The 26,283-nt window shown below is 57.7% G+C and overlaps 1 protein-coding gene across 4 annotated transcripts in view; it reads left to right on the top strand.

The window, feature by feature from the left end:
* NPR2 (natriuretic peptide receptor 2) overlaps nt 1-26,221 on the top strand; it is a 33,510-nt gene extending 7,289 nt beyond the window's left edge. The window contains exons 2-22 of one of the 4 annotated variants that reach the window (XM_072987125.2): nt 6,257-6,459; nt 7,106-7,219; nt 15,681-15,816; nt 16,332-16,426; nt 16,808-16,934; nt 17,404-17,488; nt 18,276-18,396; nt 18,600-18,674; nt 18,799-18,876; nt 19,041-19,145; nt 19,317-19,388; nt 19,770-19,929; nt 20,148-20,309; nt 21,837-22,005; nt 22,677-22,823; nt 23,049-23,172; nt 24,526-24,594; nt 24,711-24,885; nt 24,986-25,084; nt 25,276-25,367; nt 25,643-26,221. In XM_072987125.2, the coding sequence (XP_072843226.2) occupies nt 6,257-6,459; nt 7,106-7,219; nt 15,681-15,816; nt 16,332-16,426; nt 16,808-16,934; nt 17,404-17,488; nt 18,276-18,396; nt 18,600-18,674; nt 18,799-18,876; nt 19,041-19,145; nt 19,317-19,388; nt 19,770-19,929; nt 20,148-20,309; nt 21,837-22,005; nt 22,677-22,823; nt 23,049-23,172; nt 24,526-24,594; nt 24,711-24,885; nt 24,986-25,084; nt 25,276-25,367; nt 25,643-25,702 (2,468 nt within the window). In that variant the 3' untranslated portion in view covers nt 25,703-26,221. Of the gene's footprint in view, nt 1-1,875; nt 2,050-6,256; nt 6,460-7,105; nt 7,220-15,680; nt 15,817-16,331; nt 16,427-16,807; nt 16,935-17,403; nt 17,489-18,275; nt 18,397-18,599; nt 18,675-18,798; nt 18,877-19,040; nt 19,146-19,316; nt 19,930-20,147; nt 20,310-21,640; nt 22,006-22,676; nt 22,824-23,048; nt 23,173-24,525; nt 24,595-24,710; nt 24,886-24,985; nt 25,085-25,275; nt 25,368-25,642 lie in introns of those variants that run through there. The other 3 variants (XM_078384202.1, XM_078384201.1, XR_013541006.1) reach the window with 3 other exon arrangements.
* The last annotated feature ends 62 nt before the right edge of the window (nt 26,222-26,283 follow it).

The following is a 26,283-nucleotide window of genomic DNA, read 5'->3' as shown; positions in this document are numbered from 1 at the left end:
GCCTCCAAAGAGGTGAAGATGCTCAGGCTTCCCTGGAAGGCTTTACGAAGAAGCGCCTCTCTGTCGCCAGCCTTGACGCCTCCTGCCCCTTGCCATCAGCTCCTTCTCCCTGAAGGGGAGGGGGGGTGTTCTGACCCCCTTTGGGGTGCTGATGGTTCTGCTCCTCCTGGAAGGGGTGGGCTCTTTTTGCACCCACGGTGTGTGTGTGTGTGTGTGGGGGGAACGGACGGGGCTGAGCCCAGCAGCCATCAAGCTGTGGAGAGACTGGGCTGGACGGGCGCAGGTGGCGTCTGCTGCTGAGTTGGGCACTCAAGGCAGAGGGTTGCTCAAGCCAGTCAGCAGGAGGTGCCGAGAGTGTGCGTGCATGTGCGTGTGCATCCTGGAGTTCTGCCGGCTGGTGTCTGGCTGTGTGTGTGTGTGTGTGCGCACACGCCTCCCAAACACAGACCGTGCTGTTGCTGGAGCGCCTGCATCTGTGTGTGCGTGTGTGCATGCGTGCGAGAGAGCAGGACAGGCAAAGTCTCCTCTAGTTGGCCACAGGCTACAGGGCCTCTGTGATTGCCTGCTTTTCTCCCCATCTTGCTCAGCCACACATTGCGGCCAGCTGGGCCAGGCTGAGGGGAGCGCTGCAGGGGCAGTGCAGGGGAGGGGAGGAAGGGGGTGCTTCGCGGCTAGGCTTCCAGAGGGCTCCTGTCTCTGGGGCAGCTGTGCTGCAGCCCACTTTCTTTCCTGCTGGAGGAGGGAGGGGGGCCATCGTGTGCCTGGCAAGGAACCGCCCCCTCCTTCCTGTAAGCGGAGCTGCCCGGCGGCGGCCCCTCTGTTTCCAATTACAGAGTCAGGCAGAAGGTCCTGGATTCCAGGGACCTGCGCATTCCGCCCCCCCCCTCCAGCACAACCACAAACCCAAACATGTTTTTGTGTCATTTCTGGCTCTATGGCCCGTGCCAGGGCAGTGGCACCCGCTGGAGGTTATTGGGCCGAGGAGCAGCAGACTTGCACTCCGCAGCCTCGCATGTGCTGAAGACCCCATCCCGCCAGTCCTTTTACAAACAAGCATGAAAGGGCTGCTCTAAAAGTCTGCCTTAAAGGTGGGGTGGGGTGGGGTGGGGGAGCCCAGAGATGCCGCCCCTGAGGAAGGTGGGTCACCCCAGAGGATCTTGCCAGGACAGCTCAAAGTTTGTGTGTTGGATGGCAAGGGTGGCGACGGGAACCTGGTGGGGGCTGAGTTAGTAGGAGGCTGACCTCCCAGGGCTGAAGGAGTCCAGGTGCTGGGCATTTGGGGGGGGGGGGAAAGGTGTCCAGACCCTTCGGTTGAGGGACGCAGCTGTGGGAACTGGCTTCAGCCTTCATGGCGGCAGCTGCTTTTACCTGAGCCAAACCCACGGCCTGCCTCCCCTGCAGCCTCAGGCTAGCACACACCCCTGCCGCCCCCCCCCCCGAAGGAGCCACCTCTAGGGCTGCCTTGGGGGTGCTTCTGGAGATGACTTTTGGAGCGTGGAACAGGCGCTCTCCAACGGAGCTGTGGCCCTTCTGCTTGCTCCCCCCCCCCCACGGGTTTGTAAGGCTTTTAGCAGGAGACATCTCGACCCCGTCTGCCCAAGCGGGGTGCCACCCAGGAGAGTTGGTGGCAAACGGCCATGCCAGTTGCTGTGCCAGGATTCTGTCGTTCCTCCCAGGTGGGAATGGAAGCTCCATGCCTCCCTGCCAAGAGGGCATGGGGCAGATCCTGGAATGGCAGCGGGCCAAGGCACGTATCGGTCTCTCTGATGGGTTGCTTACGACTGTGAAGCCAGAAGAGACCAAAACGGCCACTGGATCAGCCCACCCCCCCCCCCCCCAGTGAACCCAGAAATTCATGCTTGGAGCATCTACATTATTTATTTAAAATACTTTTACCCCAATTTTCTCTCTAAAAGGACCCCAGGCGGCTAACCTCATTAAAAGACAATGAGAAAGCTAACAACAATATGCAGACACATCTCTGACAGCTAGTCCTCCAATCTCCATGCGGATGACCATCGGCCAGGGCGCTCCCTACTCTCCTACCAGGTAACCCAGCGCTGTTCCACCCCTGAGCAGCTCTTGTGGTCCTGGTGTCAGAATATCTTCCAAATGTTCCATTAAAATGTCCTTGCCTATAATTCTTGAATCTGTTACCTGGGGTCACAAGGGGGAAAAAAAAGCAAGCATCACCTTCCACATGGCAGCCCTTTGAATATTTGAAAACTGCTGTTCGATATCCATCTTTGAACTGGCTCCGCAGCAAGAGACTGAGTAGGAGAGGGAAATGTTGGCCAGTATCCTGTTCGTGCCAGCGCAAGTTAAAGTTACGCTGATGGTAAATATGCTGGGCATTGTGCAATGAATTGCACTGTGGAATTGCACAGTCAACCTCGCATCCTGACCGTGACTGATTGGGCCATGCACCTAGGGAGGCGCTTCCACCTCCCAATAGCACAACTACCCAGTTTGTGCACTCTTGAGTTGCCCGTGAGTAGTCCTTTATCCTTTATCCACCGTACATCCTCACCTGGTCCTGGGGGCCACGCATCAGATAGTCTTCCTCTTAGGTCTGAGGAAGTGGACGTGATCCCCAAAAGCTCACATTCAAATACAGCACTTAGTATTTAAGGTGCAACCGTGTTTTCACTGCTGAGATGTTTCTTATTTCTGTTTCACTTCTGTCGTGGTGCGCTTGCACAGACTAACAGGGCTACTCCTTCAAAAACTTAACCAGTGCCATATTTTTTGCTGAAATTCGGGCTCGTCTCTTCAGGCAAAACTTTTTCCCCTCAAGTTGCTGAGGTGGCCCCCTTCACCTCTTTAATCCTGGGCTAGATCAGCTTGGCTGGAGAGGAAATGTTGAGCACCACTGAGGCCAGGCAGCGGAAAAAACCCTTCAAAAGCGCCCTAGCAGAGGGGAGGGGAGAGGAAAGCTGCTGACAAAGCTAAGCCCCCCCTTGCCCCCCCAACCAGAGCAGTGTGTGTGTGTGTGGGAGGGGGCAGGTGAGCATCTTTAGGTTCGAAGGCTGTCTCACAGTGTGATGAAATGGCCACAAACTGCATGGCACGGAGCAGCCAGCCCAGCCCCGTTGAAGGCTTAAGGAGTCTTAGGTCAGGCCTTGAAAAACCCTGAGAAAACAAGCAAATGGATCTTGAGTTATTTTTCCACATTAATAAATTAAGCAAATACAGGCAGAGCAGGAAAGCATTGGAGAAATGAAGACGAACCAGCCGGTCACCGTTATGAAACGCTCTGTGCCGAAACCCAAGAATTTTTCTGTGTTGTCCCAAACAATGCACAACCAAAAACAGGTTAAAACATTTCTCAAAAATGGATTTCTTTATTTAATATATTTTTACCCTGCCTTCTTCCTTAAAAGATAAAAAAGTATTTTGAAAATAACAACTTTAGAAAATCATGATTCTTTTAAAAACAGACCGGTGCTCCCTGACAACCCGGCTTCGTCTGGCGTGCCTGCTAGAAGGCAAGGATGGAACCAGCTGGGCTTCCTGCAGAAAGGGACTTGGCCCCTCAAGGTGGTGAAGCAGAGAACGCTCCCCCCACCCCCACCCCCCGTTTCATGGATACGCCAGCCTGGTTTCTTGTGGTGGCGAGAACAGTGTGGAGGATTTCAGACCCTGGCCAGGGGCCGAGGAGAGGACTGAGTCCACCAGGAATTCTGGGGCCCAGCCTTCTGTGGCTTTCTGGATCAGAATCGGCACTTTGAACTGAGCGTGGAAGCAAACTGGAAGCCATTACAGTATTTCAGAAGTGGATCCATATGGCCTCGAAAGCACATGTTCTGTCACTATATGATTTGCTCGTTCTGTATTGGCGCTTTCCAGGGACAAACCTATGTAGAGTTGGCTGTTCTGCTGGTCAAAAGGACTTCCATTTGTCTGGATCCAGACTCAAGAAAAGGCACACAGACACAGTTTATAGGGGCCTTGTCATCCGAAAAGGACCAGGCCTCGCTCAGACTCGGGTGACAAAGGTCTTCCCTGCTGACTTTGCCCACCTGGGCTTTTAAACCAGGCAGAACCGCATTTCTTCTGTGCTGAAAGAATTGGTGCATTGTGTGGCGAAGAGCAAGTGAAGAAATGGGGATCAGCAATATGCCTAGTATTAATTGTGCATATGCGCTCTCTCTCTCTCTCTCTCTCTGTGTGTGTGTGTGTGTGTGTGTGTGTGCATGCGTGTGTGTGTGTGTGTGTGAGAGAGAGAGAGAGAGAGAGAGAGAGAGGGAGGGAGGGAGGGAGGGAGGGAGAGGGAGACTAGCCTTGTGTTGCAGCGGTTAAACTGCAGTATTGCAGTCAAAGACTCTCTGAGTTTGATTCTGATGGCTCAGGTAGCCGGCTTAAGGTTGACTCAGCTCTCCAGCCTTCCAAGGGAGGTGGGTCAGTTGAGTACACAGCTTGCAGGTGGGGTGGGGCAATGTGTAGTCTGCTTAGTTATGTTTTAAGCTGCCCAGAGAGTGGTTTACCTGCTATGGGTGGTATATGAGCACGCTTTGCTTTGCTTTGCTTTGCTTTGCTTTGCTTTGCTTTGCTTTGCTTTGCTTTGCTTTGCTTTGCTTTGCTTTGCTTTGCTTTGCTTTGCTTTGCTTTGCTCTCTCTCCCTCCCTCCATCCGTGAAGGGATATCTATCATCCTGAGGGAGGCTCGGGAAATAGCTGTCAACTCAAGCAAAAGAGTTTTATTCAGAGCTATTTACACCTTATCTCTGCCATCAGTTTGAGCCCCAAACTGGGGGAATGAGTTCAGGTCTTCTGAGTGGCCTATGTGTAGACAGGGGGTGAGGTGACCTTCCTGGCCCCCCCATTCCCCAGGCCCTCCTGCCCCCCATCAGGTCCCCCTCCTGAGCATCGTAGCCACTTAGCCTGTCTCTCTCTCACACACAGGGTCGGCTCAGTTACCCCAGCAGGATCTTTCTCTTTTTCTTACCTTCTTCCTCCTGTGGTTCCTGGTCCTGCCTCTCTTGACTTCTTCCCCAGGTCCTGCGTTTGGGAGCCCAAGGGAAGGCTCTCTTCTGGAGAAGCGTAGCCAGCAGAAACCATGGCCGCTAGGAGCGAGGTTCCTGCTGTGGGCGTGTGAGCCCACTCCCCTCAGCTGCTCCAAGGTCTTCTGGCCCACCCACCCTGCCCAGGGCCACGACCTCTTTCATGTCCTCCTTTTGGCAAGAAACCTCTTTGGCGGGTCTCTCCACCCCCCCCCAATCCCTGCATCCCCTCCTTTCCAGGTCCACCTCACCTCCTGGCCCAAGGGAAGAGGCGGTGCTGGCGTAGCAACCAAGAGGAGGGATGCGCCCTGTGCCTATTAGGTATGGAGGCTGAGGACTTGGCGTGAGGACAAGGTGTTCATCAGCAGCCACTGTCCGCCTGGGCCGGGTGTAGCTTCTTAGCTGGAGACAGCTGGAGCCTGCCGTCTGCAAGACGCTCATGGGGAAAGGGCGCGTCTTCAGTCCCCTCTTTGGCCATGGGACTTCTGACCCATCTCTCTAAACCAAAGGTGGTCTTGTCAGGCACTCTCTCGTGGCCCGGGGCAGTGGTCCTATGCTGAGCTTGTAACCCCTGAAGAGAATTAGTGGCTCTAGAGATGGGAAGCAAGGCAGCCCAAGGAAGAGGAGGAAAAGGAAAGAGCTTCAACGTCCTTTGCAGAAGCCCTTAGGCCAAGCTGCTCCAGGTGCCAGAGACCTGCTTCTCTGTAACCAGGAGGAGGAGGAGGAGGAGGAGGAAAAAACAAGGAGCTCACAGAGGGGAGGAAGCACACACACTAGCAAGTCGTCCATCGTTATCCCTTGCTTCAGATCACTCACAAGACCAGGTGGTGCTCTGTTCAAACATCTCTTGATGTGTTGGGGTTGCCGGCCATTACAGAGAAACACCTCTGCACTGAACCACGTGGGCCTTGAGACCCACTGGCACTGGGGAGAGGCTGATGCCCTTGAAGGGCACCCCTCCCTCTCTTCCTTGACATCTGAACGTGGCCCCAGAGGCCTGGCGACCCATCCTGGCTGATCTCTGCTTTGGGATTTGCATGAGCCAGGGGTTCCTGCCCTTCCTGCTCCAGCTGTTTTGGTGTGTTTCAGAAATCTAGATACTGCTCAGCGATTTCCTGGAAAAAGTGGCACCGCTCTCCGGGGCTTGTGCCTGGTGGCAGGGCTCTTGCCCCCCCCTTCCCCGCCCCACTGCGCTGTGCTTGGCTCCCACCCCGCCCCATGTCTGACGTGTGGGCCCCTGTGCTTCCTCCACAGTCATCTACATCTGTGGCCCCCTGGAGATGCTGCACCAGATCTTGCGCCTGGCCCAGGAGGAGAGCATGACGGGTGGCGACTACGTGTTCTTCTACGTGGATGTCTTTGGCGAAAGCCTGCGTGCGGAAGGGAGCCGCGAGAGAGCCAAGCCCTGGCAGAGCAGGGAGGGCCAGGACCCCGGGGGCCTGCGGGAGGCCTTCCGGGTGAGTGCCGGACTCAACGCGGGGAGTGCGGGGTGGGGTGGGGCTTGGGGGTCAGTGGGGGGAGGCAGAGACGGCTGAGCCTGGGTGTGGGTGGGGCACAAATGCCAAAGGAGCCGTCCTCTCAGCCCAAGCTACAACAGAGAGCCTCCCTTCCAGGAGGAGGAGGACACTGCCAGGAACGGGGAAGGAGGCCTCCCTGAGCCAAGACAGGCTGCGCCACCGCTTCCTGCAAGGGACAAGGGAGGGTAGACCTTGGCAGAGTGACTTTGCCCTCCAGCCTCCGTGAAACCCTTCCTCCTAAGGAACCCCAGGTCGGGGGGGAGGGGGGGGGCTAAAGGGAAAGAGGCTAATTTGCATATTTCTTCTTCTTCTTCTTCTTCTTCTTCTTCTTCTTCTTCTTCTTCTTCTTCTTCTTCTTCTTCTTCTTCTTCTTCTTCTTCTTCTTCTTCTTCTTCTTCTTCTTCTTCTTCTTTAAGAAAAACGTCCTGTAACAGAATTGCAATGTATTGTAAATGCCCCATGGATAGGCCCTTGTAGAGTAGACCCACTGAGCCGGTTGTCAGAGGGTGGCTTGTCACACCCGGGTGCTCTGAGAAGTCCAAGGGGGCTTAGGATCCTTTCCCTCACCCCCTGCCTTTTGTTGCAGACGGTCCTGGTCATCACCTATCATGAGCCCCAGAACCCAGAATACCAGGCCTTCCAGAGGCAAGTGATTCTGCGCGCCCAGAGGGACTTCCACGTGGAGCTGAATGACTCACTGGTAAGGCTCCCCCCCTGCTCTGCTTTTTCATTCCAGTCGGGGTGTCCTTTTGTGGGGGTGGGGGTGGGGGTGGGGGTGGAAGCATTGCACATCTGGAGCAAAATCCCGCTTCCCTGGCTGGAGCAAGGCAGAAGGGTTGGCCCCGTTCTCCAGGGTCAGGGTGCGAAATGGACAAAGAGGAGGTGGTTGGCAGAGCGCTGGGGAGCCGGGCATCGTGGTTCTGCTCGCAGGGGGTCCTCCCACAGGGGCTTCCCTTGAGGAGTCGGCGTGAGCTGAAGGCCAGAGACGGGCGGGGGGCAGGGGGACGTGTACCTCCTCCGGGTGTAGCTTTTGTGCTTTACCCAGGGATGATGCCCCTTCTAGGCCAGTCTGTTAGGATCCTGGAGGGGCACGTGTGGTACACAGAGGCTGTGTGTTGTGTGTGTGTTGTGTGTGTGTGTGTGTGTGTGTGTGTGTGTGTGTGTGTGTGAGAGAGAGAGAGAGAGAGAGAGAGAGAGAGAGATGGTTCTCCTTCCCTCCTGCAGCTTCCCTTAGCCTTAAAGCTGGACTCTGAGGCAGTGGTTGAGGCAGAAAGGTCCCTCGCACCTTATTTTCGGGCTGTGGCATGGGGACTGAGCCACTGTGGCATGTACTGTGGTCATCCCTGGGATTGACTGCTGCAGAGAGGTTGGGTTGGGGCTGCCATCCATCCAAGAGGATGCAGAACCTGCAGGTGGTCCAGAAGGCCATGGCCAGAGAGAGGGCTGGCTGGCAGACCTGGTTCCCTCCTGAGAGAAACCAGCTGCCCTGCCTGGGAGTTTCCTTTCTCTCTAATCCCCCCCCCACATACACACACACACACACACACACACAGACACACACCCTTGGTGCTCACATGCCAGAGGACATCACCCTCAGCTGCAGCTCTTCCCCTCCTCTTTGGTGTGTGTTGCCAAGAGCGTGGCTGGCTCTCGATTGGTCCCCGTCCCCCCCCCACAGGTGTCTCTGTGGAAACTTTCTTCTTAGAAATCTGCCAGGAGGCGTATTAAGAGGAGAGGTATCAGGGAAGCATTTATGAATGCCAGCAGGGAGATCAGTGCACACGCTCTCCGAGGCGCCAGTCCAGACGTCCGACACTCCAGGATGCATCCGACAGCTTCTCTACGTAGATGGATACACAAAGCACCGTAAATAAGTCATTCGTGCGAGTTTTCCTTTCAAGTGCTCTCGCGCACATATTTTTTCCCCAGAGTATCTTTATTTACAGGATGTTTCTCAAATTGTAACCATTTCCTTCTACGTCTGACCTGTCCAAAAGGAAAATGATGGATAGAATGTATCCGTGTCCTTGAGCCTGTTTACTCAAAGGATCTGATGCCTGAATCCATGGCACCTTGAGGCTCCTTTGTAGAGGCGGGAAGCCCTCTGGGTCTTCACAGGTGGTCGGGACTGGCTGTTTCCCACCAGACGTCGAGGTAGCTAAACAGACGGGCAGAAGAGGGTGCAGGAGTGAGATAGGAGCGGCTGCCAATCCAAGTGAGCCCCACCTGAAATTTCAAGGCCGGCCACGCACTTCCCCTGTGGCTATGGGAGTAAGATGTGGGAGTTGAACCGGCAGGTGGAGGAGAGGATCTTATCCCCACTCAGCCCTGGTTGGTCCTGATTGAGGAAGCTGAAAACGACGCTTGGCAAGAAGTCCTTTCCCACAACCCTGCTTCGTCTGTCAAGTGGAACTCTCTGCCACCAGAGTGAGCTGTGATGGCCAGAGAGAGTGGCCAGGTCAACAAGCACATGGCTGATTCCTGGAAGGCCGGAAATTCTGCAGATTTTGGGCAAAAGGCCAGGGTTGCTCTTTAAATGTTTTGTTTATACTCCAATCGCAAGAGCAACTCCATCTGGAGATTTCTGGGATAGAAACTTTTTGGAGAGGAGTTTGGCTGTCCCATGATAGAGAGAAAAGGGGGCTGGCACCAGGCGTGGGGGGAGGGGTGCACGTGTCATTCTGGGAACCCTGGTCAGGTAGGTTGCCAGTGAGATAGATGTTGGAGGAGCCTCTGAAGCCACCTCCCTAGAAGCGCTCCCGAGTCTGGCCCAAGAGAGGACGGCAGCCCTTGGGCAGTGTGGGGAGAAGAAGGGCGCTGCAGGTCCACCAGGCCGTGTTTGGGGCCAAACAGTGTCTGCCCCAAAGACCCAGGCCTCCAGCAGAGCCACTCCTGCCAGAGGTTCTGCACGATGGCCCTTTCAGTCGTCCAAAGGGTCAGCCGTTCTCCTGTCTGCAGAGAGAGGTGAGCTGAGAAGCATCGGGCGCCCGCAGGGGCAGAGCTCTAGACTTTGGGTGCCCCCTAACAAAGAAGAAAAGTTACTTATGGGCATCAAGGGTCAGAGGAGAGAGCACCACATGTGAACAGGCCAGGTATGGAGGGACATGAGAAGTGGTGTTTGCAGGCAGAAGGTTTGGGGGGGGGGCAGCCCAATACCAGGCAGAGTTCAAAGGGATCAGAGAACTCCTGGCGCCATGAAGGTGGTGGGGGGGAACATCCCATTCGCCTGGCACACCTGTCTCCAGGAAGGGAAGGGCAGCCCTACCCTTGCAGAGGAGCCAGGCTGGGGGCAAAGACCACGGCTCCCTCTGTCCTGGTCCCCCTCTCCCTCGGTCCCCTGGCTGGCCGGCCTCGTGTCACCTCACAAGGTCAGCAGGGACTGTGATCCCATCCAGGGCTGTGCAGAAGGCCCTCCGGGTGGACCGGCTGGCGCTCCCTTCCAGAAAGTGGAATGGTGGCCTGCGGGTGATCCCACTTGTTTCTGTTTTCCGTTCGACGAATGCAGCCGTGACTCTATTCTCCCTATTTCTGAAGCAGAAAATGGCAGCATATTATTAGAAAGTGATAATTCTCAATTCGGACAGCATGCCTCGGGGGGGGGGCGGGGAGCAGGAAGCCGGGCGTCTCCTCGCCCCCACCCCTTTGAGTCCTTCCATTGGAAAAGAAAGCTGTCAAGGGAGACGTTGTGTGGTGGTGGTTCAGGGAGTGGGGAGAGGAAGGGAGTACAGAGCATCACGCTAGAACCGGCTGATCATTGGGGTCCAGGGCGGGCACTGCCAGGGGGCTGAGCAAGGCCCCCAACTTCCCCAGCTGCCCTCATGGAACCCCAGGCCTCTCTCTTAGTGGACAAGGCTGCCTGCTCTGCACCCCCAGTCCTCACTCAGCCCATGGACTCCAGGCGTCGTTTACCTGCCCCGTCCCCTGGCCCCTGTACGTGACAGAAGAGAGGGGAGGGAGCCACGTCCTCTCTTTTGCCTCAGGCGGCCATGTGCCTTGGGACGGCCCTGCCGAAAGGCGCCCAAAGTGGCCCCATCTGCTTCCGTGCATGGCTGGGGAGTATCATCTCTGGCCCAGCTGCGCCCAGCCACCCTAACCGAGGCATCTCTCTCTCTCTATCCTGCGTGCAGGAAGCAAGGGACCAACACGGGGTCAAAACAAGGACAGGTCTTGTGGAAAGGTAACCTTAGGTACAGCCTCAGGATTGTGGCCTCAGCAGAGAACGATTCAATAAAGGGAGCCCCGCGGCCAGGAGTACAGGCCAAGGAGAGGGACCGCTGGGAAGATCCTCCTTTGTGTGGCCGCTGTCAGTCAGAAGTGACTTCAGAGCTTAGAGCTTGGATGAGGACTTTTGTTGGGGTCTGTTCTGGGGGGTGTTCTCTGGGAGAAGCTCCCCATGTACCTCTTGGGCCCTATTGATGGGGTCATTTCTTTGTTTTACTCGAGTTACGTGCTGTACCCTGAGAAATGGCCGGTGTGGATTCCCAAGTTGAGAATCTCGGTTGGACAGGAAAAAGCAGACTGGGGGCTTTGCTGTCTCTATCTAGGCAGGAGATTTTGCCAGGTGCTCCAAGTGGAAGCCAGAAGCCTGCAAATAAGTTTACCTGTTTCTTGGTTTCTTGTTTCTGGAAGAAGGTGGGGCTCTATCATCTATAAATTAAGTGCAGGGCAGTGTCAAGCAAATGAACCTGGCGCCTGGACTGGCACCCACATCTGCTGATGGAAGGGCATCAACCCACCAGTTGCTAATGTCTGCTTGTTATTGTTTATTCGTTGTGTCCAACTCTTTGTGACCCCATGGACCAGAGCATGCCAGGACCTCCTGTCCTCCACTGCTGCCTCCTGAAGTCGGGTCAAATTCATGCTGGTCACTTCGATGGCACTGTCCATCCATCTCGTCCTCTGTCATCCCCTTCTCCTCTTGCCTTCACAACATCAGTGTCTTTTCCAGGGAGTCTTCTCTTCTCATGAGATGGCCAAAGGACTGGAGCCTCAACTTCAGGATCTGTCCTTCCCGCGAGCACTCAGGTTTGATTTCTTTCAGAACAGATAGGTTTGATCTCTTTACAATCCAGGGGACTCCCAAGAGTCTCTTCCAGGACCACAATTCAAAAGTATCAATTCTTCAGCAGTCAGCCTTCATGATCCAGATCTCACTTCCATACATTGCTACTGGAAAACCATAGCTTTGACTATGCAGACCTTTGTCGGCAAGGTGATGTCTCTGCTTTGTAAGATGCTGTCTAGGTTTGTCATCACTTTCCTCCCAAGAAGCAGACGTCTTTTACTTTTGTGGCTGCTGTCACTATCTGCAGTGGTCATGGAGCCCAAGAAGGTAAAATCTGGGACCAGTGGCCATGATCTTAGTTTTTTTGATATTGAGCTTCAGACTGTTTTTTGCACTCTCCTCTTTCACCCTCATTACAAGGTTCCTTTTTTCCTCCTCACTTTCTGCCGTCAGAGTGGTATCATCTGCATATCGGAGGTTGTTGCTATTTCTTCCGGCAATCTTAATTCCATTTTGGGATTCCTCCAGTCCAGCCTTTCACATGATCTATTAGTTAAATAAGTAGGGGGATAATATACAGCCTTTGTCGTACTCCTTTCCCAATTTTGAACCAATCAGTGTTTCCATATCCAGTTCTAACTGTTGCTTCCTGTCCCACGTATTGGTTTCTCAGGAGACAGATAAAGTGGTCAGGCACTCCCATTTCTTTAAGGACTTGCCATAGTTTGCTGTGGTCCACACAGTCAAAGGCTTTTGCATAGTCAATGAATCAGAAGTAGATGTTTTTCTGGAACTCTTTGGCTTTCTCCATAATCCAACCGATGTTAGCAATTTGGTCTCTAGTTCCTCTGCCCCTTTGGAATCCAGCTTGCACTTCTGGGAGTTCTCGGTCCACATACTGCTGAAGCCTACCTTGTAGGATTTTGAGCATAACCTTGCTAGCGTGTGAAATGAGTGCAATTGTATGGTAGTTGGAGCATTCTTTGGCACTGCCTTTCTTTGGGATTAGGATGTAGACTGATCTTTTCCAGTCCTCTGGCCACTGTTGAGTTTTCCAAACTTGTTGGCATATTGAATGTAGCACCTTAACAGCATCATCTTTTAAGATTTTAAATAGCTGAAGTGGAATGCCATCACCTTGTTGTTAGCCAGGCTTTCTAAGGCCCACTTGACTTCACTCTCCACGATGTCTGGCTCAAGGTCAGCAACCACACTATCTGGGTTGTCTGGGATATCGAAATCTTTCTGGTATAATTCCTGTGTATTCTTGCCACCTCTTCTTGATATCTTCTGCTTCTGTTAGGTCCCTCCCATTTTTGTCCTTTATCATGTCTATCTTTGCACAGAATGTTCCTTTTATAGCTCCTTTTCCTGAACAGATCTCTGGTTTCTCCCTTTCTATTATTTTCCTCTATATCTTTGCACTGTTCATTTAAGAAGGCCCTCTTGTCTCTCCTTGCTATTCTTTGGAAGTCTGCATTCAGTTTTCTGTAACTTTCCCTATCCCCCTCGTATTTTATTTCCCTTCTCTTCTGTCCTGTTTGTAAGGCCTTGTTGGACAGCCACTTTGCTTTCTTGCATTTCCTTTTCTTTGGGATAGTTTTTGTTGCTCCCTCCTGGACAATGTTACGAGCCTCTATCCAAAGTTCTTCAGGCACTCTGTCCACCAAATCTAGTTCCTTAAATCTCTTCTTCACTTCCACTGTGTATTCATAAAGGATTTGGTTTAGATTATACCTGAGTGGCCCAGTGGTTTTTCATACTCTCTTCAGTCTAACCTTGAATTTTGCTATGAGAAGCTGATGATCAGAGCCACAATCAGCTCCAGGTCTTGTTTTTGCTGACTGTATAGAGCTTCTCCATCTTTGGCTGCAGAGAATATAATCAATCTGATTTCGATATTGCCCATCTGGTGATTTCCATGTGTAGAGTCACCTCTTGCGTTGTTGGAAAAGAGTGTTTGTGATGACCAGCTTGTTCTCTTGACAAAACTCTATTAGCCTTTGCCCTGCTTCGTTTTGAACTCCAAGGCCAAACTTCCCTGTTGTTCCTCTTATCTCTTGGCTCCCTACTTTAGCATTACAGTCCCCTAGAATGACAAGAACATCTTTCTTTGGTGTCAGTTCTAGAAGGTGTTGTAAGTCTTCATAGAATTGGTCAATTTCAACCTCCTCAGCATTGGTGGTTGGTGAATGAACATGATTTACTCTGTTGTTGAAAGGTCTGCCTTGGATTTGTATTGAAATCATTCTATCATTTTGAGATTGTATCCCAGTACAGCTTTTCCCACTCTTTTGTCGACTGTGAAGGCTACTCCATTCCTTCTGTGGGATTCTTGCCCACAATAGTAGATGTGATAATCGTCTGAGTTGAATTCATCTATTCCCATCCATTTCAGTTTACTGATGCCCAGGATGGCAATGTTTATTCTTGCCATCTCCTGTTTGACCACATCCAGCTTATCAAGGCTGCTAGAAGAGTACAAACCACCTGCCACCTCACTCCACTCTAAGTCCCCCCCCCCAACCCACACAGGTTCAAGAGTCAAGCCCAGGTGCTTTCCTCCATCATCCCACTCCCCCACCTCCATTGCCCTGCTGGACGGGGCCCATGCTTAACCAAAAAGGCAGGGAAGCCAGCTCTCAAGTGGTGGGCTGCCAATCATGGGAGTCCTGCCAGAACTTCCCTGGGGCCTCTTTTCCCACGGAGTCTCCATCATGGCAGCAAAGGTGAGAAACGATGGTGGGGGGAACGGATGGGTGGCGGCAGCAGTGCTCAAGCTCCCTTCTGGGTGCTGGGGGGTGTTTGCGGCCAGCGCCTTCCTCTCTCCCTGCTTCTTCCTAGACGTGGCTGGACCCGGGTGCTTGAGGGGTGGGTGGGTGACTGGCTGGCAACCCTGGAGGCCCCCTGGGGCTTTTCAGCCATGAAAAAGGAGAGGAGTGACGTATTGTGGGGTGGGGGCAAATGGGGAGGAGAAGGAGGAGGGGAGGGGAGGAAAACTCGGGTGTGGGAAAGGATGTTGGGAGCCTCTCAGAGATTCTATCAGCTCTCTGCTGGAAGGGGTGGGGGTGGGGAGTGTGTGGCTACTTCCCAGAGGGTGGGTGTGCTCTGAAGCCTCTTCTCCCCCCCCAAAGTTTGCAGAAAGTGTGTTGGGGGGGAGGAAGGCTGGGAATTTCCCCCTCCCCAAAAGTCGGGGTGGGGCAGATGGGGCTGCCCAGCGAGGCGGGCAAGAGAGACCATCCCAGACCTCTGGCCAAGCGGCTTTGCTTTGCTTTGCCTCCCTCCATTCGGACGGGATTTCCTGCTGCTCCCCCCCCCTGCCCCGTCCCGCCCCACCCGCATCTCTTCCCCACTAACCTTCCATAGGTCCCCTGTGCCTATTCCCAGACTTCCTCTCTCTCTTTCCTCCCCCACCGGTTTCCCAAAGAAACACGAGGGAGGGGCTCCGGGGTCACCAGGGAGACCTGGCAAGGCCCGATCCCAGTTCTACTCACTGGTGACCTGCTTGGGCTCATTGTGTTCCGTTCAGGCGGCCACCCAGGTGGAATGAGATGCTCCCCCTCCTGCACGTCCTGGCTTACACCTTTTAGGAGGGAGGGAGGCAGTAAGGGAGGCAGGCGGGGGGGGGAGGAAAGGGGGAGAAGGCAGATTCAGGGGAAAGGGTGTAAGGGATGGGTGGGATTTGCACCCCATCCTTGGGTGGGATTTGCAAGGGGTGGGGGAAGAGGGGAGAGGCACCCTCCAGCCACAGCGCCTTGCAGGTGCCCCAAACCAGGACTGGATTCAGATTTCAAACCCTGGTGGTTTGAAAAAGAGGCTTTGGCACTAGATGGGCGGCTGAGCTCACTCATGGGGAGAGGACGGCCGTCACCCCACCCCACCCCCCCACCCCCCACCCCGGTTATGGGTACTGAGATTTCTCAGGCGGTGCTCCCACCCCCGCCTCCAACCCATTCAGCCACCCACCTGCCCCCTCCGGTTCCTGACTGCTGGTGCTCAGTGACAAAACCTACCAGCCAGACCCCCATGGGCAGTGCCCGTGGCCCTCTGGCCCCTGCAAGGGGCAGCCTTACGCTCTCGCTCTCTCTTTCCCTCTCCCTCTTTCTGCCTCTCTCTCTCTCTCCCCACCCACCCACCACCACCACCGCCACGACAGAAGAACCTCGTGGCCGGCTGCTTCCACGACGGCCTGCTGCTCTATGCCATGGCTCTGAACGAGACGCTGAGCGAGGGCGGCACCAAGCGCAACACCAGCCGCATCCTTGAGAAGATGAAGGGGCGGAACTTCCAGGGTAGGGGATGCTGGGGAGGGGGGAGGGGGGAGGTGCAGGAGATGTTGGCAGAGGGGGGTGGTGGTGATGATGGAGGGGGAGCCCATGGCAGGGATGCCCTTGACTCTTCCGGCCAAGGGAGGGAGGCGTCCCTGGTCTGCCTGCATCCCGAACGGACAGCCAAAGGCGAGCTCTTTAGTGGCCAGGCTGGGGGGGGGGGAACTTCAGGGCTTTTCAGACTCTGTGCCAAAGCAGAACAACTGGCTCCCCAGCCCCACCACCACCAGCACCCACAGCTAGCTCTTTTCTGGAGTGGGAGGGGGAGGCAGAAGGGAGGCTACTGTCCCTCCCCCTGTGGGGCAGGCCTGGAGGACTAGGGGTGGCTGAGGAGGCCCCTCGGCGTCTGCCCCTTTCCTGGTGGAGGAGAAAGGGCAACTATGGGAACGAAAGGGGCGGATCTTGGCAGCGGGGGCCAGCTGAGCCAGACCGGATGGCGGCCCCTTCTCCTGAGGCGCCCCTCTTCCTCCCCTCCCCAGGGGTCACCGGGACCGTCAGCATGGATGACAACAATGACCGGGACACCGATTTCGACCTGTGGGCCATGGCGGACCTGGAGAGCGGCGAGTACCAGGTCCGAGGGGGGAAGGGGCCAAGCCAGGAGTGGGGGACCCTAAGCACGCACAGGTGGGGTGGGCAGGGGGCTCAGGGGGTGGGAGGAGGGAGGGAGGGGTGGCAGGAAGGTGGAGGAGAGAAACCCAACTACCCCCCCCCCAGCTAGCTTCCGTGAAGAAGAGGGCTGACCACCTGCATGTGTGTGTGGCGGGGGGTGGGGGGTGGGGAGGGGATGGAGGTTGGCAACGTGTCATGCCTCTCCATATGTGTGTGTGTGTGCGTGTGCGCGTGTGTGTGTGTGTGAGAGAGAGAGAGAGAGAGAGTGAGCAGGCGGGCAGCTTGAAGGCGGCCGGGCCGCGCTCCGGCCTCCTGGCCCACCTTGCGCCCGCTCTTCCCGCAGGTGGTGGGGCACTACGTGGCGTCAGAGAAAGAGGTGACCTGGCTGGGGCCCATCCACTGGGTGAAGGGGGCCCCTCCGCTGGATAACCCGCCCTGTTTTGACACGGACGACCTCTCCTGTGACAAAAGTGGGTGCATGGAGGGGGTGGTGGCCAGAAAGGCTGGGCCCCGACCTCACTGCCCCCTAACTCCCCCCCTCCAGAAACCTGAGTGGGGCACATTCCAGCTCTTTCCCCCAAGTAGCAGCCTCCAGACTCCGAGGCCCCTGATCCCCTCGGGTTGGGCTGCCAGTGATGCCTCCTCTGGCTGGCCTCGGGCAAGGGGGGGCCTCCGTGGTGGCCCAGGGGACAGATCTCAGGCGTTTGCAGGCAGTCAAAGGGAGCTGGCTTTCGCTGGAAAGCCCCCCCCTGGGGGGAGAGAAGGGGGGCACCAGGAAATCAGCCCCACAGAGACACCCGCAGTCCAACCTGTATGCCAGGGTGGGCCACTTCAGGTGCCTGGGCGCCATGTGGGGCAGGGGAAGGGTTGGTCTGCTGGGACAATGGAAACCCAGCCCCCCAGCCCCCCCAGAAGCCCTAACTCTGCCTCTCCTGGCAGGTCCGCTCAGCACCCTGGCTGTGGTGGCCCTCGGGGCCGGGCTGACCTTCGTCATGTTCGGCATCTCCAGCTTCCTCATCTTTAGGTGAGGGCCCCTTTTGGTACATCCGCTGAGAGGTGGGCAGGGGGCTGGGGAGGCAGCGGGGTGGCAAGCCTGCGGGGACCACAGCAGACCAATCCACCCACCCAGTGGGTCATCCCCTTCCTGGCCTGTTGGAGGCGCAATGGCACCTCTTTGTTCAAGCAGTTGGTTTGGTCTGGATGACCCACCTGTGCCTCCTGAAGCCATTGGTCATTGCGGGGGGGGGGATGAGAGGATGGGGGGGCCCTGCATGAGTCCCTCCCCCCCACTCCCATCCCTTCAATTGCTCTTAAAGAGGGGTATCACAGTGGCCATGCCGCCTCCAGCCCCAATGCTCTCCACTCCGGGAGAAGAGGGACCTTCTGCAACATGCAGAGGCTCCAGTCGTACGTCTCCTTCTCTCTCAAAACACACACACACACACACACACACACACACACACACACACACACACACACACACACACACACACACACACACACACACACACACACACACACACACACACACACACACACACACACACACACACACACACACACACACACACACACACACACACACACCCCAACCAGCTCTTTTCTCCCCTCCCACTACACTCCTCTCCTGTTCAGCAACTTGGTGTCACCAAATGAGCTGACCAAGGACACACGAGGGGCTTTGGGTGTTTCCCAAGCAAAACAAGGAGACGGGTCTCTCTCTGTCTCTCTCTCTCTCACAGCCAGAAGGATCTCAGGCTGATCTCTCTTCCCCCCCCCCCATCCCAACCCCCCAATCCTGCTTTCTCTAGGAAGCTGATGCTGGAGAAAGAGCTGGCCAGCATGCTGTGGCGGATCCGCTGGGAGGAGCTGCAGTTTGGGAGCTCCGAGCGCTATTACAAAGGGGCCGGCAGCCGCCTCACCCTCTCGCTGGTGGGTGTCCTTGGCTTCCCCAGGGGACCCCTTCCCCGTGGGGCTCAGGGCCCCCAGCCCTGGCCATCCCATCCATTAGCCATCCACCACCGCCACCAACCCCACCCCGCTGGGCCTTCCCCCCCCCCACGCCGCCCCCCAGCGCTCCACTCCGGCCGCCCGGCTGACCCTTCTTCCTTTTTGGCTTTTCTTCCCCAACCCAGAGAGGGTCCAGCTACGGCTCCCTGATGACGGCACACGGCAAGTACCAGATTTTTGCCAACACGGGACTTTTCAAGGTGGGCCTCTTGGAGCCCTGACTCTTCCCCTCCCCCTGGCATGCAGGCCTCCCCCTGCTTCCTTCTGGGACCCACACGGCCTGTGACACACATACACACACGCACGCACCCCTGTCTCTTGCAGGGAAACGTCGTGGCCATCAAACACGTGAATAAGAAGCGGATTGAGTTGACGAGGCAGGTGCTCTTCGAACTCAAACATGTATGTACTGACGGGGGGGGGGTGTTGGTGGGAGGGGGCTGTAACTGGTGGGAGGTGCATGGCATCAGGCTCTCTGCCCCCTAGCACACCCCACACAGGCTCCCCCGCTGCTCCGAGTCACCCTCAGGCTAACAGCGGCTTCCTCCGGTATCTCCCGGCTGCAGATGCGAGACATCCAGTTCAACCACCTGACCCGATTCATTGGAGCCTGCATTGACCCCCCCAACATCTGCATCGTGACCGAGTACTGTCCCCGGGGCAGCCTGCAGGTGAGGCGGGGGCGCCCCCTTTGGGACAAGGGCATCGGCCAGGTGGGGGTGGGGTCCATAAGGGTTGGGGAGGGACGATCCCTCTGCCTCTGGTTGTGGCCGGACATTTCCAAGCAGGATTGCCGCCTGACCCTTCCTCTGTGCCCCTCCCCCATCCCCGCCCCCCCCCAGGACATTTTGGAGAACGAGAGCATCAGCCTGGACTGGATGTTCCGCTACTCGCTCATCAATGACATTGTGAAGGTGAGGAACCAGGGCAGGAATGGGGGAGGGCTTGGCGCCTGCCCTGGGGCAGAGGTGGGGTGCGGAGGTCGGTCCAGAAGGAGGCCCTTTTGTGGGGCGTTGGCGTCCTCCCGCTGGATTCCTGGCTGCCCTTTACAAGATGGCTTGCAAGGCAGCTCACGGCCTCCCCAGCAGCCGGCCACCTTCCTCCCCTCCTTGGCCAGGATCCCCTGCTGGAAGCTTCTCCAGGCCCCACTCACCACAGGACCACCGACCCCCCCCAACACCTACTGCTGTCCTGTCTGCACCTGGGAGGGTTGTGGTGGTTGTGAGCTTCCTTCTGTATATGCCCATGGACTGCCTGCCTGCCTGTCTGTCTGTCTGTCCGTCCGTCCACTGCAGGGCATGGCCTTCCTGCATAACAGCATCATCGGCTACCATGGCAGCCTCAAGTCGTCCAACTGTGTGGTGGACAGCCGCTTCGTGCTGAAGATCACTGATTATGGCCTGGCCAGTTTCCGCCAGAGCAGTGAGAGTGAGGGCAGCCATGCCCTTTATGCCAGTGAGTGCCCTCCCCTCCTGCCAGGGTGGTGCCCATTGAGCCAGCCAGCTCTTGCCTCGGCCCCTTCTGGCCAGGAAACAGGCAGAGCCCCCGTAGCAGCCTGGAGCTCCCCTCCACCATTTGTGAAGCGGGGGGCCAGCCTGCTGCCATAGGGAGAGGCCAGTGGCTTTCGTGCTGCTCTGCTGACCCCCCCCCCAATCTTCCTTCTCCCCAACCAGAGAAGCTGTGGACAGCCCCTGAGTTGCTGCAGAAGCGGGCCCTGGCTCTGTCACCCCTAGCCATGCAGAAAGCAGATGTGTACAGCTTTGGAATCATCCTCCAGGAGATTGCCCTGCGCAATGGAGCCTTCTACATTGAGGGCATGGACCTCAGCCCCAAGGGTGAGGAGGGGGAGAGACAAGCCCCACGAGGCACCGGACCCGAGGAAGAGGGGGGCTTCCCACCCGGCAGAGATGGTCTGCCCCCAGGTGGTCCCTCCCCAATACCCCCAGTGGAGGTCTAGACCCCTCCTCCCAAGGACTTGGGGGGTGGTGGTGGTGATGTCACCTCTCAGGAGTTTTGCATCACCTCCGCAGGGGCCAAATCAAACCCGAATGGACCAGGGACTTTGCTGTCTCCCTCTGTTGGGGCACCGCCTCCCTCCTGGAAAGGCATTTGGTGCCCATCTAGGAGGCAGTGGGTGAGAACCCTCCAAACTTAGCAGGGGCCATGCACGACAGGCACGTAGCTTGCTGTGCAATGGTGCCGCATCCTGTCCTCGGGGGGGGCGGTCCTCTTCCCGTGAAGTAAGCACAGCTGGGAGCCATGTTGTGACTTCAAGGGTATTCACGGTGCCACTTCCGTTGTGCTGCAGTGGGCAACCCTTTCCCGTTATAGCTGCTGGCCTGCCCTGTGAATATGAAGCGGGTCCCTCCTTCCTTAAAAAAAAAAACCAAAAAATCTGGAAGCCCTCTGATGACCCTCCTCCCAACTCGATGGGAGCTGTACCCACTTGCTTGGCTAAAAGTTGACCAGCCCTTTCCAACTGTCTTTCATGCCGTCTTGCTGTAAATCCCAACTCTTAAGAGACAGAGGATGCGGATGGCGTGCCCTGGAGGGTGTCCGTTCTGTAGAGCTGCAGCATTGCCGCACATTGGTAGCCTAGCTCTGGAGGGCTGCAGCGCATGCCGGGGATCTCCCACTAGCTTTGGCTTGAGGTTGAAAGCAAGGCCAGAGAAGAGAAGCTAGGAAAAAGGGGGTCATGGTCATGTCTTTTTTTTTGGGGGGGGGAATGTTCTCCCTCCTGCAACAGGTAATGCAGCAATGGACCTGTTTGTGGGGGGGGGGGCGGGGAGAGACACCCACATTGTTTTGTTTTGTGGGAGGAGTCACAGAGTTCGGTCGCCACCCGGCCTCCCGAAGGCAGTCTTTGCTTCCATGCTTTGAGAGCCTTTGTCTTCTTCCCCCCAAGCTGCGCTCCAGATCCTGCCGTGGCTCCTGCCTCTGCCGGAGACGGGCTGGGGGCCGGCAGGGAGAGTGCGGAGGGAGGGGGCTGCCCTGCCTGGAGCGGAGTCTTTGGCTTGTGCCTCAGGAGAAGAAACAGGCTCCGGATGTGGTGGTGGTCCCGAGCTGGCCGGCAGCCCCGCACAACCCGGGAGCCCTTCCTGACGCTGCTTCGGCCACTGCTGGCGACCTGGTGACGCTCGCTTGCCTTCTCTGTCTGTCTCCCCAGCCCCTCCGCATCTCCTTCCACCACCACCCACCACCACCACCCCCGTGGGAAGCTCATGCTTTCATTGCCATCGTTGTCTCTGTGGCCCAGTCACACCCTCCCGCCCCGTAACGGTCTCTCCCCAGGCCACGGCGCCTCCATTCCACCTGTCTGTGCATTCATGCCTGTGCCCCCCCTACACCCGCCTCCCCCACAGAGATTGTGCAGAAGGTGCGCAACAGCCAGAGGCCGTACTTCCGACCCACCGTTGACATGCGCCTGCACAGCGAGGAGCTGGCGGTCCTGATGGAGCGCTGCTGGGCCCAGGACCCCGCCGAGCGGCCAGACTTCGCCCAGATTAAGATCTTCATCCGCCGTTTCAACAAGTGGGTGCTGGAGGACGTCGGGAGGGGAGGGAGGGGGAGACGGGACAGGAGGGGGCTGCTCAATCCGACAACCCCCCCCTCCACACCCCACCCTCCAAAGTTGCCTTTTCCTCAGGAAAGGGATTTCTAGAGCACAAGTAGAGGACCAGCAGGCTTGCACACGCATGCACGGGTGAGCATGCGTGCACACAGAGAGAGACTCGCCCGTGACAGACACATCAGTCACACGGGGAGGCGGTTTGCCAAAAGGCACAGGGATCTGCAGCCGGAGACATGAAACACAGAGACATGTGGAACCAGCCTGTGGCCATGCTCCCCGGCCAGGTCAGGCTGGTCCTGCCGGCTCTTTTCTCCCCACCCCTCCCCCTCCCCCCCACAATTGGGTGGTGGACAAGGAGGATTCCCAGACCACTTCCATGTGGACCCAGCTGCCCAGATTCTTGTGCCACTCCCCAGGTTTACTTGTCCGGGGGTGGGTGGGTGTCTCATGCGCCCACCTGCTGAGTAGAGAGCCCTCCTGCCCTTTCTTTTTGCTGTCAAAGGAAACCCCACCCCCTGCCTTGTGGGGGGGGGGCTTTTCTCGCCCTTCTCCCGCTGCCTCTGGCCCCCTCCCCCCTCATCCCGTGGCCATCTCCCCAGAGCACCCCCCTATCCTCTCCTCTGCCCCCCAGGGAAGGTGGGACCAGCATCCTGGACAACCTGCTGTCGCGCATGGAGCAGTACGCCAACAACCTGGAGAAGCTGGTGGAGGAGCGCACACAGGCCTACCTGGAGGAGAAGCGCAAGGCGGAGAACCTGCTGTACCAGATCCTCCCCCAGTGAGTTGGGAGCCTTGGGGGGGGGGGCTGGCAAGGGGGGGCACACCTGAGGGAAGGGGCAACCTTGACCCAGCAAGTTAAGTGCTGGGCCTGCCTCCCAGGGGTGGGGGGGTGGGGGGCTGCAGGGAGGTTTTTTCCCATGGAGACTCTTGGGGGTGCAGCAGGGGCTCTGGGGGTTGGCGGGTCACTGAGGACTTGTGCCCCCCCCGCCTTTCTCACCCCCAGTTCTGTGGCTGAGCAGCTGAAGCGCGGAGAGACGGTCCAGGCCGAGGCCTTTGACAGCGTGACCATCTACTTCAGTGACATTGTGGGCTTCACCTCCTTGTCCGCAGAGAGCACCCCCATGGAGGTAGCCGTGGCGAGCCGGAGCCCAGAGTCTCCCGTGAAGTTGGGGGAGGGGAGGTCACCAGGAGGATGTCCCACCTGTGATGAGCTCAGCCCGTCTGCCCAGCTTGACCCTGACCTGCCCCCCCACCCGCCTGTTACCCCACCCCTAACCCCCATCTCTATGTCCTCACTCACCTGGTGGAGAAAGTCCACTCCTCCTCTTCTTCCTGGTTTCCACCAAAGGTGAATGCTCTGCCTGGTGAGCTCGTGGCACCCACCTCCGTGGCACCCGGCCTCTGGTGGAGGCCCAAGGGTTTTTCCCCTCTTGCTTTGGGTCGTTCACAACGCCCGTGAGCAGCTGGAGGGAGGTGGTCCACAGGTCAGGCCAGGCTGCCCTCATGGTCAGGAGGAAATCAAGAGCACAAATGGGGCACTTTTTAAGGGGGAGTGAGAGGGAGGGGGGATATGGTCTCTCCCCCCCCCCAAAAAAACCCCTTAAACCATAAATGCAGGGCAAAGTTGCCCTGGAGAAGAGCCCCTGGGTCTGGAACCGCTCCAGAGCCCCCCTGCCTTTTCCCTCCAGTTTGAAAAGTGGGAAAACGTTGTGGTTAAACAGCTCTGAGCTTTGATCCGTCCACGTGGCCATCGATCCCTGGAGATTTCATTGTTACAGAGATGTTTCTTTTAAGTGTCTCAAAGCGGGCCACTTTGAGGCAGAAGCCAGAACCGTGAAGGACCTCGATTTGGAACACACCGGGTACTGGCATCAGCATCCAACCTGGCGTCTCACCGGGCGGGGGGGGGCAGCCTCCTTCTGCCTGTGGGGCCCCCCGACGCCAACCAAGGCAACGCTCCTGTGCTCCGCTGCAGCACCAGGCGGGGGACTGGCAGGGGTGTCCGGCCATTCTGGGCCTCAAGGGGAGGCAGGAAAGGGGCCGCATGCCAGAGGGCCTCTGGGCCAAAGGCCAGGCGGTGGCGGCCCCCTGCCTGGCACTCGCTCAGCAAAGTCACCCCCTCCCTTCCAGCCGATGCGGAGGAGAGGTGGGTGGCGCTGGGGTTGGGGGCCTGGCTGAGCACAGACCACCCCTGGAGGAATCAGGAGTCCTCCGAGAAGCGTTCGGCCCTCTCTGCTTCCCTCCCCTCACACCTCTTGCTGAAACCTGCCTTCCATGCGCTTGCTTATCCACTCCTCTGTGTCAGCCCTGTCTCATGCCCCATCCCTTTGCCTCCCCCCCCACACAAGCCCCCTCCCCCGAGTGCCTCTCCCCAGCAGCCTCTTTCCTGCGCACGGCCCTCCTGGCCTGGGCCATGTGGAGATTAGCTGATCCACTGGGCGCCCCGCCTGAGACCCGTTCCTCCCTCCCTTCCCTTCCAGGTAGTGACCCTTCTCAACGACCTCTACACCTGCTTCGATGCCATCATTGACAACTTTGACGTCTACAAGGTGAGCGCAAGGAGCCCCCACCCTCAGCTCAGCTCAGCTCCCAGGCCGGAGACAGGAGCCACTGACTGCAGCACCTGAGCTGACCGGGTGGGTGCCTCATGGTCCTCTGCCCGCAGGTGGAGACGATTGGCGATGCCTACATGGTGGTCTCGGGCCTGCCGGTTCGGAACGGCAAGCTGCACGCCCACGAGATCGTCCGGATGGCCCTCGCCCTCCTCGAGGCGGTCAAAACCTTCCGCATCCGACACCGGTCCAATGAGCAGCTGCACCTCCGCGTCGGCATCCACTCGGGTGAGGAGGGGTCTCCTGGCCCCCGCTGCCCCCACCCCCAGGGCCGGCCGATGGCCTGGGTGAGCCCCCCTTGACCCCAGCGCCATTCCTTGTTCTGCAGGACCCGTGTGTGCTGGGGTGGTGGGCCTCAAGATGCCACGCTACTGCCTCTTTGGGGACACAGTCAACACTGCATCACGGATGGAGTCCAACGGCGAGGGTAAGCTTCCTCCCCTCCGATGCCATTGCCCCCTACCCCGCCCCCCCATCCCAAAGACGCAGCTCCCTCGGCTTCTCTTTGGAAACCTGGCCAGCCCCCAATTCCCTCCTCTGGACCTTCCAGGAAAGTGCCGGGCAGGGGGTGCACCCCCTCCTGGTCCTGCTGACCCTCCTCCTCCTCGTCTGTTGCAGCTCTGAAGATCCACGTGTCCTCCAGCACCAAGGAGATCCTGGATGAGTTTGGCTGCTTTGAGCTGGAGCTGAGGGGAGACGTGGAGATGAAGGTGAGCGCCCCAGGCTCACCAAGGAGCAGGGGGAGGGGGAAGCGCTCGAGACCCAGGCCAGGCCAGTTCGGGGGCAGGCAAAAGGACATGTGGCCAGGGGCTGCTACTGCTCCTCCTCAATGGTCCACTTTAAGAAATCGGGGGGGGGGGGCAGCTCAGCAGGGCAGACCATGAGAGGGAAGGGCCCCTGGTTGCTGCATGGGGGCAGGTGGGGGGGGGTGTGAGTCAGGAGCTCCACTGCCCTGCAGCCAACCGTGTTCTCCCCTCTCCGGCAGGGCAAAGGGAAGATGAGGACATACTGGCTCCTCGGGGAGAAGAACGCGGTGGTGATCTGACCCGGTGGGGGCGGCGGCCCCTTCCCTCCTCCAACCCCTCCCACTTTGGGGCAGCCGCCGCCCCTCCTGCTAAGAGCCACCACCACCGGCTCAGCCGAGGAAGGCGCAGGCGCAGCAGGAGGGTGTGGGTGAGAGAGGAAGGGCCGAGGGACCAGCGGGGGGGGGCTCCCTCTCCAGAGAAGCCCCCGGCCCAAAGGCTGCCTCGTCCTCGCTGAAGACCGCCTGCCCCGTCCCACACGCAGAACCGGCAATGGGCCTGCAGGAGCTCAAGCGACCCTTTGGGCCAGGGCTGCCCCCTCCCCCCCCCGGCAACCCATGCCCCTCCCCGGGGTGGGCTGGTTTCCCACCCCCCCGGACACCCCCTCCCTAGCCCCGCTGCTCAGCTGGCTGAGCCCACCCTTCCTCCCTCCCCCGACGACGATGACAACACACCTACGGCTTCCTTCTCCTTCTGGATGTAAATATAGAAATCGAGCCAGGGTGCAAAATATTTTGTGAAATACAGACTTTTTAACTGGGGTAGCCCTCGTGTTTGTCTGGGAGTGGGCCGGAGAAAGGAGCGCAGGGCAGCCCTCCTCTTT

This window comes from Pogona vitticeps, chromosome 2, assembly GCF_051106095.1.
Source record: "Pogona vitticeps strain Pit_001003342236 chromosome 2, PviZW2.1, whole genome shotgun sequence".
NCBI lineage: Eukaryota > Metazoa > Chordata > Lepidosauria > Squamata > Agamidae > Pogona > Pogona vitticeps.
Note: the sequence above shows the minus strand (reverse complement) of the source record. Positions and strands in the feature narration are given on the sequence as shown.